The sequence below is a fragment of the Delphinus delphis genome, chromosome 10 (genome assembly GCF_949987515.2).
Source record: "Delphinus delphis chromosome 10, mDelDel1.2, whole genome shotgun sequence".
NCBI lineage: Eukaryota > Metazoa > Chordata > Mammalia > Artiodactyla > Delphinidae > Delphinus > Delphinus delphis.
In genome coordinates, this window is record NC_082692.2 from 36,039,690 (window position 1) to 36,052,910 (window position 13,221).

General features: G+C 38.3%; 1 protein-coding gene across 1 annotated transcript in view; it reads right to left on the reverse strand.

Moving 5' to 3' along the window:
• Positions 1-13,221, reverse strand: part of DNAH8 (dynein axonemal heavy chain 8) — a 328,229-nt gene that overhangs the window by 224,530 nt on the left and 90,478 nt on the right. The window contains exons 27-31 of the mRNA XM_060021883.1: positions 11,367-11,563; positions 10,257-10,383; positions 9,190-9,425; positions 7,123-7,227; positions 2,511-2,624 (exon numbers count right to left, since the gene is read on the reverse strand). Coding sequence (XP_059877866.1) covers positions 2,511-2,624; positions 7,123-7,227; positions 9,190-9,425; positions 10,257-10,383; positions 11,367-11,563 — 779 coding nt within the window. The remainder of the gene's footprint in view (positions 1-2,510; positions 2,625-7,122; positions 7,228-9,189; positions 9,426-10,256; positions 10,384-11,366; positions 11,564-13,221) is intronic.

The following is a 13,221-nucleotide window of genomic DNA, read 5'->3' on the forward strand; positions in this document are numbered from 1 at the left end:
TTTATTGAGATATAATTCACATATTATACAATCAACTCATTTAAAATGTACAATTCAACTGTTTTTATTATATTCACAGACTATGATAACACTCAATTTTAGTATATTTGCATCACTGTAACTTCCATTCATTTTTTAAAGGACCTTGACACAGCTAATAAAAAATGTGATTAAATTACATCCTATATGAAGTTCGTAACACAAGAGCTCTGTTTCATTTCATTTATGATTATAAATGAGGATGCTGTGGCTGTGCATTAGAATAACTGAGATAGGGCTCTGAGAACAACCTTCTTTCAAGAATAGTCCAGCCCAATATGGAAACAGAGACACACATAAGGTTGAATACTTGGAAGAAGCAGAAGGCGGTCTCTGGTGGCCATGAGCCAGAAAACAGTTGCAAAAAAGATCCCAAATGGTCTGTACAATCATGAATATTATGGATATGCTAAATAATATGCAAGACTGCCAGTGTAATAGAATAATAGAGCAATAAAATGTTGACTAATCAAACCTAAAAGAGATGTTTAGTACACATTAAAAAGAAGTGTTATATAAAAGTATGAAATTAGAACACTCCCTAACACCATACACAAAAATAAACTCAAAATGGATTAAAGACCTAATGTAAGGCCAGACACTATCAAACTCTTAGAGGAAAACATAGGCAGAACACTCTATGACATCAATCACGGCAAGATCCTTTTTGACCCACCTCCTAGAGAAATGGAAATAAAAACAAAAATAAACAAATGGGACCTAATGAAACTTAAAAGCTTTTGCACAGCAAAGGAAACCATAAACAAGACCAAAAGACAACCCTCAGAATGGGAGAAAATATTTTCAAATGAAGCAACTGACAAAGGATTAATCTCCAAAATTTACAAGCAGCTCATGCAGCTCAATAACAAAAAAACAAACAACCCAATCCAAAAATGGACAGAAGACCTAAACAGACATTTCTCCAAAGAAGATATACAGATTGCCAACAAACACATGAAAGGATGCTCAACATCATTAATCATTAGAGAAATGCAAATCAAAACTACAATGAGATATCATCTCACACCAGTCAGAATGGCCATCATCAAAAAATCTAGAAACAATAAATGCTGAAGAGGATGTGGAGAAAAGGGAACACTCTTGCACTGTTGGCGGGAATGTAGATTGATACAGCCACTATGGAGAACAGTATGGAGGTTCCTTACAAAACTAAAAATAGAATTACCATACGACCCAGCAATCCCACTACTGGGCATATACCCTGAGAAAACCATAATTCAAAAAGGGTCATGTACCAAAATGTTCATTGCAGCTCTATTTACAATAGCCAGGACATGGAAGCAACCTAAGTGTCCATCATCGGATGAATGGATAAAGAAGATGTGGCACATATATACAATGGAATATTACTCAGCCATAAAAAGAAACGAAATTAAGTTATTTGTAGTGAGGTGGATGGACCTACAGTCTGTCATACAGAGTGAAGTAAGTCAGAAAGAGAAAAACAAATACCGTATGCTAACACATATATATGGAATCTAAGGGGAAAAAAAAAAAGGTCTTGAAGAACCTAGGGGTAAGACGGGAATAAAGACACAGACCTACTAGCAAATGGACTTGAGGATACGAGGAGGGGAAGGGTAAGCTATGACAAAGTGAGCGAGTGGCATGGACATATATACACTACCAAATGTAAAACAGATAGCTAGTGGGAAGCAGCCGCATAGCACAGGGAGATCAGCTCGGTGGTTTGTGACCACCTAGAGGGGTGGGATAGGGAGGGTGGGAGGGAGGGAGATGCAAGAGGGAAGAGATATGGGAACATATGTATATGTATAACTGATTCACTTTGTTATAAAGCAGAAACTAACACACCATTGTAAAGCAATTATACTCCAATAAAGATGTTAAAAAAAATGTTAAAAAAGTAGCGCCAAGGGCTTAAATTATCTTATGATGTCAGATCAACTGTGACCACTAAAAGAAAGTAGAATATTTTAGGGGACTATATCCAACTTCTGAGTTTAACTTCAAAGAGGTTGACCATTAATCAGTCATTATACCAGATTGAATAGTCTGTGGGACTGACCAAGGATGACATTTATTTTTTATGTTCAGTGACCCTATTGGTTCTCTAAGAGTTAGTGGGAAGAAAATCAGTTGCATAACCCTGGCATTAAGGCATTTATAGTTTCTTACAGCCTTCCAACAACTGTATTACATTTTAATTATGAGTATTCTGGTCTTGAGAAAGGACAAAAGCAGACTTTGTTCCTTCCACAATTTCCAAAGTTGTTGCTCCTTTTAGCAGTTAAATCTTCTCTCTTTCTACATGAAACATGCTTAAAGGACGAGCTATCCCCCCTTTTTAATAGCTGCAAATATGCAAAGATAGCCTCTTACATACAATGTACAAATCACAGTGTATTTCTCAGGGTTCATTACTTTGACCTCATATAAACATACCACCAAACATCTTAACACACAGCAGGCAACACTTAAATTACCGTCTCATATGCTTCTGCAAAATTCATTACATCCTCACGAAAAACTTCCACGGATTCAAGTAGACTACTTTTAAACTTTACCTGCAGATGAACTAGTTCATCTTGTACAGAAACCTGGAATAAAAAAGAATATTCAATGTGAGAGTGAAAGTATGTATTTAAATGAAAACTACAATTTTGCTCCAGCAAGTTTGTTATCTCACAGATGTACTGTACGAACAAGGATGTCTCTGCAATGTTATTTGTTAAAAAAAAAAAAAAAAACACAGAAATAAACAATCCAAATGGACCATCAAGAGACTCAGATCATTCTAGTTCATGACCCAAGAGGCAAAGCTATCTAACTGCAGGTAGGAAAACATTTTCTGGCTGACCCAGTTCAGGCCAAGGAAACAGTTACTACCGTGGGCCCAGTCTGAGTCACATGCTGTCTCTGGGACGAGGCCACAGTCTGAGATTAACAATTTCTAGTAGGTTCACATGGTTCCAATAATTGGAGCAGTTTCCTCTAAGAAAATGATATTACTCTTGGTTTAAAAAAATAGCAAATATGTCTTCCACAATCGTCTTCAAAGCTTCTGCTTAAACCTGCATTCATAATAGTTTGCACTTAACTCATGTTTTCTCTCTGCCAGGCTCTTTACATATGTTAACTCATTTAGTGCTCACAACCATCCTGCGTGGTAAATACTAATATTATACCCATTTTACAAGTGAGAAAACCGAGGCCCGCAGAGACTAACTTCCTCAACGTCCTAGCACCAGTATGAGACAAGGTCAAGATTCAAAACCTAGCAGTGTGGTTCCAGGGCTCTTGCTCTTAACTGCTCTCAACAATAGCATCTTTCTGGGTTGGCACATATACTGCTTTAAGCTTAATGGTGACTGTAGTAAAGACTGGGTCAGTAGGTTTAACACTAACAGAGAAATGGCAGAAAAACCCAAGTGAATCTGTTAAATTGAACAATAATAGAAAACTGGGCTTCACTAAATCTCAACAGAGGGCTCCCCATTTCCTTGCTAAGACTCACTGTCTAGACTAACCAGCAAGCACTTTTCAAATTAAGTGATTAGTCAATATTGAACTTAAATAGAAATAAGCATTGAAAAAGTATTTTATGTACATCATCTCAAGCCTCATAACTGCATTTTTAAAAGCTTCTAAAATATTCCTAAAGGGCCACATGAAGAAACTGAGAAACAAAGGTTATTAACTTGCATAAGACCACCCAACTGGCTGGTGGCAGAGCCAGAATCACACGTCATGACCCCAAATTCAGCTCTGTGTCCTTGCTACTGTGCCTTGCTTCAATCTCAGTGACAAATCTTTCCATAAACAGGAAATTTTAAGCCAACATTAATTAATTAATATTCAATAAAATTTTTTAGTACAATTAAAGAATCTGGACCCTCCCTTGGGGTTCACTTTTTTTTTTTTTTTTGCGGTAGGCGGGCCTCTCACTGTTGTGGCCTCTCCCGTTGCGGAGCACAGGCTCCGGACGCGCAGGCTCAGCGGCCATGGCTCACGGGCCCAGCCGCTCCGCGGCACGTGGGATCTTCCCGGACCGGGGCATGAACCCGTGTCCCCTGCACCGTCAGGCGGACTCTCAACCACTGCGCCACCAGGGAAGCCCCTTGGGGTTCACTTTTAATGCCTAAATATTTACCAACTTCAAAAATGTTTAGAGAGAGATTTATAGCTATAAACGCCAACATTAAAAGAAAAAGACCTCAAATCAGTAACCTAACCATCCACCTTAACAAACTAGACAAAGAAGAACAAACTAAACCCAAAGCAAGCAAAAGGAAGAAAATAATTTAAAAAGAGCACAAATAAATGATATAGAGAATAAAAAACAATGGAGAAAATCAACAAACTAAAAGTTTCTTCCTTGAAAAGAGCAACAGAAGTGACAAAACTTTACCTAGTCTAACCTAGAATAAAGGAGAAAGGACTCAAATTACTAAAATTAGGAGAGAAAGAAGGGACATCACTACTTACTTTTCAGAAATAAAAAGGATTATAAAGACACAATCAACAGAGTAAACAGGCACCCTATAGAATGGGAGAAAATATTTGCTAATCATATGTCTGATAAGAAGTTAATATCCAGAATATATAAAGAACTTCCACCACCAACAACAAACAACCCAACTTAAAACTAGGCAAGAGGGCTTCCCTGGTGGCACAGTGGTTGGGAATCTGCCTGCCGATGCAGGGGACACGGGTTCGTGCCCTGGTCCGGGGGGATCCCACGTGCCGCGGAGTGGCTGGGCCTGTGAGCCATGGCCGCTGGGCCTGCGCGTCCGGAGTCTGTGCTCCACAGCGGGAGAGGCCACAGCGGTGAGAGGTCCGTGCACCACAAAAAAACAAAAAAACTAGGCAAGACATACAAATGGCCAACAAGCATACGAAAAGATGCTCAACATCACTTTTCATCCGGGAAATGCAAATCAAAACCACAATGAGATACCACCTCACCCATTAGGATGCCTACTATCAAGGACACAGAAAATAACAAGTGTTGGTGAGCATGTGGAGAAATTGGAACCCTTGTGCACTGTTGCTGGGAATGTAAAATGGTGCAGCTGCTATGAAACACAGTACGGCAGTTCTAAAAAACTGAAAATAGAATTACTATATGATCCATCAATTCTATTCCTGGGTGTATCCAAAAGAACTGAAAGCAGGTCTCAAAGAGATACCTGCACACCCATGTCCATAGTAGCATTATTCACAACAGCCAAAAGGTGGGAGAAACACAAGTGCCCATTGATGGATGAATGAATAAACAAAATGTGGTATATGCTGCATATGAGGGAATATTATTCAGCATTGTAAAGGAAGGAAATTCTGACATATGCTACAACATGGATGAATCTTGAGGACATTATGCTAACTGAAATAAGTCAGTTACATAAAGAAAAATATTGTAGGATTTCACTTATATGAGGAAACTGAAGTAGTCAAATTCATAAAGACAAAGTAGAATGGTAGTTTCCAGGAACTGAGGAAAGGGTGAAATGGGGAATTGTTGTTTAATGGGTAGATTCAGTTTTGCAATATGAAGAAGTTCTGGAGATTGGATGCACAACAATGGGAACACACTTAACACTACTGAACTCCACACTTAAAAATGATTAAGGTGGTAAATTTTAGGTTATGTGTATTTTACCACAATTTTTTTAACCTTAGTACAGAGCTACTATAATCAAGACTGGCATAGGAGTAGACATATGGATCAACAGAATAGAATTGAGAGTCCAGATATAAACCCTTACATTTATGGTTAATTGATTTTCTCCAGGGTGCCAAGACAATTCATTGGTGAAAGGATAGTCTTTACAACAAACGGCACTGAGACATCAGGATATCCACATGCTTTTACATGATGTTGGACCCCTAACTCACACCATATACAAAAATTAACTCAAAATGTATCAAAGACCTAAATGCAAGGGTAAAATTATAAAACTCTCATAAGAAAACACAGTAGTGACTCTTCATGACCCTGGATTAGGCAATGGTTTCCTACATACAATACCAAAACACAAACAACGAAAGAAAAAATAGACAAATTGGACTTTATCAAAATTTAAAATTTTTGTACTTCAAAGGACACCATCAAGAAAGTGAAAAAACCCAACAAATGAGAGAAAATGTTTGCAAATCCTTTGATTAAGGGACTTACATCCAGAATATATAAAGAACTCTTACAACTCAAAGAGACAACCCAATTTAAAAAACAAGGAAAGGATTTAAATTCACCTTTCTTCAAAGAAGATATACAAATGGCCAGTAAGTACATGTAAAGATGCTAGGAATTATTGGACATTAGGAAAATGAAGTACTGGTACGTGAGACAATATGGATAAACCTTGACAACATCACTGTAAGTGAAAGAAGCCAGTCACAAGAGACTACATATTATATGATTCTATCTGTATTAAGTGTCCAGAAAAGGCAAATCCATAGAGACAAAAAAGTAGTGGTTGCCAGGGGCTGGGGTAAGGAGGAAAATGAGGAGTGATTACTAATGGGTATGGGGTTGCTTTGGGGGTGAAGAAAATATTCTAAAATTAGATAATGATGGTTGTCATGCAACTCTGTGCATATATTAACAATCACAGAATTGTATACTTTGAAATGGTAAATGTTACAGTACGTGGATTATATCTCAATAAAGCTTTTAAGATAATATATATTGAGCTTTTTAAAGGTTTGAAATGTATTTTTTTCTGGAGATAGTGACTTAATAAAAAAGTAAGAATTGGGACTTCCCTGGTGGTCCAGTGGTAAAGAACCGCCTTCCAATGCAGGGGACGCGGGTTCGATCCCTGGTCAGGGAACTAAGATCCCACATGCTGCGGGGCAACCAAGTCCACACACCACAACTACTCAGCTCGCCCGCCTCAGCAAGAGAGCCTGCATGCCGCAAACTACAGAGCTCACGTGCTCTGGAGCCCACATGCCACAACTAGAGAAGAGAAAACCCGCACGCACGCCACAACTAGAGAGAAGCCCATGTGCCACAGTAAAGAGCCAGTGTACCGTAACTAAGACCCAACACAGCAATAAAAAAAAAAAAGTAAGAATTAAATTTGTACTTACAGCTTTACTCTGCAATTTGTTGAAAGAATATCTCAAGGTATCAACTGCTTCTGATTCTTCTTTGGTTACTTCAACTTCAAATCTGTTTAAAATAGCATAGGCTTCCTGTGGGGTGGGGGTAGAGTTCAGAAACATCACAAGGAATATAACTGCCAAATGACTTAGATGCCTTCTAAAGACACATTCCTATGTCTTCAAAGACTAGAAGAATGGGTCCCCAAATTAAATGTGTATAAAAAGGTCCTTTAGATTATCACTTACATCAGATATTGACTCTAGATCCCAGGCCCTGAAATCTGAATTTAATAAGCACCAAGGTGATTCTGGTGGAGAGTAGGCAAATCGCTTTGAGATACTATCCTAGGAAAAACTCCCTGGAATAATTTTCTGCCTCTCTCCTCCTTGATCTTGTGACAACACCGTGCAAAATGTTTTCTCATACGCTATTAAGATATGGGTTGGCTATATAAGGAATGGAATGAAATGACGATGTGGGAGATATTCTGAAGAACAGAAACTAACGAACAAACAAAACAAAAACAAATTCATAGATACAGAGAACAGATTGGTGGGTAACTAGAGAGGAAGGAGATTGGAGGACGGTGAAATGGGTGAAGGGGATCAACTGTATGGTGATAGATGGTGACAAGACTTACAGCGGTGATCACTTTATAGTGCATACAAATATTGAATTACAATGTTGTACACCTGAAATCTGTATAATGTTATATACCAACTTTGCCTAAATTTTTTAAAGTGATGAGCTGGCAACTGGCTTTACCAAAAGAACTTATGCTGAAAAACTAAGCTTCGGCAGTCAGGAAAAAATGATATGATAATTTGTTAAATCTTGAGAAGCGAGTGGTCAGCATTCAAAATACCCAAATACTAAGATTTAAAGAAGTAGTAAAGGTATGAATTTCATTAGCTCCCAAAGTGTATAAACTCTAAATGGGTTCAAGAAAGCAATGCTCAGTCGTGAACACTGGGTACCAAAAGGAGGCAGGGGGAGTGCCAATTCCCCAGGTTTGCAGGCAATAAGGGAGTGCACTGTCCACAGAGAATTTAAAAAACAGTAATAAAATGAACTGAGTCTGATTTTTATTATCACCATGAGCCAGAAATTCTAAACATTAGTCATAAGTACTTGTGAGAGACAGAATAACAGCCTCCCCAATGTTATCCACACCCTAATCTCCAGAATCTGTGAATGTGTCACCTTATGTGGCAAAAGGGACTTTGCAGATGTGATTAGTAAAAATATTTGAGATGGGGAGATTATCCTGTATTAGCCATGTGGGCCCAATGTAATCACAGAGGTCCATTTAAGGGAAAGAGGGAGGCAGGAGATTCAGAGTTAGAGATGTGATGACAGCAGCAGGGGTAGGAGTGATGGCACTGCTGGAAGGGAGCCAGGAGCCACCAAGGAATGCAAGCAGCCTCTAGAAGCTGGACAAAGCAAGGAAAGGATTCTTCCCTAGAGCCCCTGCTGACAAGTTGATTTTAGCCCCATAAGACCCATTTTTATACTTCTGACCTCTACAACTATAAAACAATTTGTTTTAAGCCATTAAGTTGACGGTAATTTGTTATAGGAGCAATAGGAACTAAAACAGTACTCTTCCCTAAAAACATCTCTTGTTGATATAAATTCCAACAATTTACTATTGAGCCTCAGTGGACCACTCCCACCATCTGTCCATGGTATGCCGCTGGTCATAGGTGAGACACATAACTGGTTTCTAAGAAAAGCCAAAGATATTTGGGGAACTTGCCTAACATGTCAGGACTGAAGTGAGAGAATACAACCATTCTTTTCTGTAAAATGTAAGCGCCAGCTTAAAAAAATGAACCCTGTCTAGACCAGCACAGCATTATGAATATATTAACATTCCTTCGTATACTGTTCACTGTTGATAACTGTCAGTCCCTCCAAGGACATCAACATCAGAGAGGAAAAATAGGCAGACTGTGCAATAAAATAGATGAAGAAATCTACTTTTTAGTGCTTCTCTATTTTTTAAAAAAAATACCATTTCAAGAAAGAAAAATGCAATCATTTCTTACTTCAATTGGTCCCAAAGTCATGTCCATTTGAATTTCATTATCACGGATACAAGACAAGGCTTCCATTGCAAACCTGACATCATCTAAATCACGAATAGGTCTAGATAACTTTTTCAAGTATTCATTGATAAATGCTATCATGTCTGACATTTTCTTTTTGTATTCTTCATTCAAATATCGACAGAGTAGCAACTTCCATGCCTTAGCCTCAACTGATAAGGCCAGTTTCATTGGCTCTGGTGAAGACAAGAAAAGGTCAAAATAAAATACAACTGACATTCTGAAACAATTCATTTTATGTGTAATCTGAGCATCTATAACTGCACTGTCCATTTGATGACCACTAGCCACACTGAGCACTTGAAATGTAGTTAGTCGGTAGTTCATCTGAATTAAATGTTCTGTAAGGATTCTGAAGACTTAATTCCTATCCTGGTGGAGTATATTAAGCCATTCATGAGAAGGACACAAGTCTATGGAGAAGAATTTTGGAAATTAGTTCTAGCACTATCCAATGTGAGCCTTGCTCTGTTTCTGGCCATCCCATTAGAAGCCTTCATTCATTTCCCCAATTTCCTCTAGGTAACCCCTATATGAGACCAGCAGCCTACACTGTTGAGAACACTGTGCCTGTCTAATACAGCTCTCCCTCACTACAGTTAGCAGTAGAGTCAGCTTGGGCTTTTGATTTCAGACATTAAGTGGTTGTCTCATAATCCTCTGATACTCTAACCCCAATTGGACTAACTTCTCAGGCAACCTCAAACTGTTTGACTCTTATCCCATGTACACAATCCCCTCCTCGCAGTAACCTGTAGTTCCCCCTGTAGTTTTAGTTGTTTGAGTGCCAATTTAGTATCAAGTACATTAAGTCACTTTGGTATAATATTATATATACATAATATATGATAATATATAATATATATAGCATATATATGAACAATATGGGTGGTCCAGAAATACTTAATATATATAATATTGTACCAAGGTAGCTTAATAACTGCTTTCTAAATGAAGTAACATTTCATGTGAAAATACAGACACTTTACATAATATTTATAAAATACCTGTATGCAATTCAAGTGCTCCTACAACTATAACAGGCTTCAACTCATCAATCTCCTGCTCAAAAGTAGCATAGTGTAGAATTTCGGATCTGATTTCAGTCAGAGAGGGGTTGTTAGCCAAAAACTCCTGTAGCAAGGAAAGAATCAACGTTTTCTTCGGCTTTTTGACAATGTAAATCTTACGCCTCTAATAGTTGAATTAGAAAACTGCATCTGCTTATATATTTTTCCTCTTGTATGTGCTATCAGGCCAGTGGCTCAGTAGAGAAAGGGATGAACAGTTAGCACTGAAAGAGGAAGTTATGTGAGGGAATTTTACATTTCTGAATGGTTATTCAGAGTTCTAAAGTTTCCTTGAGTCTCCAACCAAATATACAGCTGAGCCTACGTAAGCTGGACACACCCTTGAATACCCGACCTCTGGGCATGTCTGGAACATAATTAGTACTCAACTGTTTAACCAAATTAAACAAAATCTGACTGAACCTCATTATTATCAACTGCCCCAGTGTCAATGTGAGAATTATGCAAGACATGATGTGTTAGGTGTGTGGCATTTACAGGTTCTCGGCCTCTGCTCTTGAGTTCTCATCATTATCACTGATGTTTTCTTGGTCCTCCCACAGGAGTTAGAGATAAACAATACAGAGTGAAGTAAGTCAGAAAGAGAAAAACAAATACCATATGCTAACACATATATATGGAATCTAAAAAAAAAAAAAAACTTCTGATGAACCTAGGGGCAGGACAGGAATAAAGACAGAGACATAGAGAACAGACTTGAGGACACGGGGAGGGGGAAGGGTAAGCTGGGACGAAGTGAGCGAGTGGCATGGACATATATACACTACCAAATGTAAAATAGATAGCTAGTGGGAAGCAGCTGCATAGCACAGGGAGTTCAGTTTGGTGCTTTGTGACCACCTAGAGGGGTGGGATTAGGGAGGGTGGGAGGGAGATGCAATAGGGAGGGGATATGGGGATATATGTATACATATAGCTGATTCACTTTGTTATACAGCAGAAACTAACACAACATTGTAGTGCAATTATACTCCAATAAAGGTGTTAAAAAAAAACCAAACTGCATCACAAGTAGCAGAAACATACCTTCACTTTCACGTCTCGGTCCTCTGTCCAGAGCGTCTTGAACTTTTCAAAGTCCTGCAGGGCCTCATGAGCCACCTTTCTGAGAGAATTCACAGAGGAAGAAAGGAGGAGGACCAGCTTGGAAACATCTTTGTGCTCTGCCACACCTAGATAAAAATTCTTCAGCTTCCGTGTGGGGATAATTTCTTCAAAAGATTCTGAAAACAGACATTTTTATCCTATAGATAACTCCTATATTCAACTTTAAATACTATCAATTGTAATATTTATAGACTTTTTAAACTTTATTTTCTTAAAGACCCCCCCATCCCGTTCCAAGTAATTAACAGCTATTCTCTCGCTAGCTTCACTTATTCTTATTAAACTACTGTGTCAGATTTTGAGGTCTAGGTTTCTTTAAAGTGGGGAAACTGTTATTCAGAGGAGAGAACTGAAAGACGCCGATTAACCACTCCCCCCAAAACAAAACGTCCTCCAAGGAAAGATCAGAAGAGTTGAAATTGCTACCCTACAGAACAGGCTTGTGGGTAAAGGAGAGCCACTACGTTTACTACCCAAATGACCTTAAGCCAATTATTTAATCTTCATGGAAATACTTGTGAGGATTAAATGAGACAACATATGCTTGTCTTCAACTCAGCATCTGGTATATAAAGATCACACAACCACCATGATAAACATCTCTTGCTGAAACCTAGTCATGTCACAGCCTTGACTGAAACTCTCAAGTTTTCTCCATCAAGCAGAGACCATACGGATACTTTTGTTTGGCCCAAACAGTTCCTTACTTTTTTAAAGCAGTTGTTAACAATTAAAAAATCATGAGGGCTTCCCTGGTGGCGCAGTGGTTGAGAGTCCGCCTGCCAATGCAGGGGACACGGGTTCGTGCCCCGGTCCGGGAAGATCCCACATGCCGCAGAGCGGCTGGGCCCGTGAGCCATGGCCGCTGAGCCTGCGCATCCGGAGCCTGTGCTCCGCAACGGGAGAGGCCACAACAGTGAGAGGCCCGCGTACCGCAAAAAAAAAAAAAAAAATCATGAGATTTCATGAAAATTTCCAGATTGCAGGTATTCCTGCATGGCAACAGTTTAACCTGGTATTCCTGCATGGCAACAGTTAGCTGAAGTATCTATAAATGATACTTGGGGTGGTGTGGAAGAAAAGCGGAGATGTTGATCAAAGGGTACAAACTTTCACTAATATGATGACTAAATTCTGGAAACATAATGTGTAGTATGGTGATTATAGTTAATAATAATGTATACTTGAAATGTGCTAAGAGAGTAGATCTCAAGTGTTCTCACCACACACACAAAAAATGGTTAACTATGGGAGGTGATGAATATGTTATTTACTTTGTGGTAACCACTTCACAAAGGTATACATATATCAGAACATCATGTATATGTATAATTTTTGTCAAAAATAAATAAATAAAAATGTTAATGTGGCAGAACAGCAAAAAAGAAAAAAAGAATTTGGCTTTCTATACAAGAAAGTATCCAAAAATGTCTATGGAATTTTGGGTCAGTGTCATATCACACTAATAATTATTTAAGGGAATAGCTTATATATATTTCAATGTACAAAGAACACATGACCCAGATTTTCTAAGCACTATGTTCTAGCAAACTAAGTTTATCAGATCAAATACAATGCTGAAAATAGAATTAGTTCTAAGGTTTATTTTCATTTTTAACTTTGAATCTGAGACTACGGTAGTAGAACAGTGATAAATATACTTGTTCACCCATGATCAAAATCTGAAATGTCTGCATGCTATGTTTAAGATGGAAGATGGAGAACACTAGTTTTTTTTTTAACGTAAAATTTAACCAATACACATATAAATATG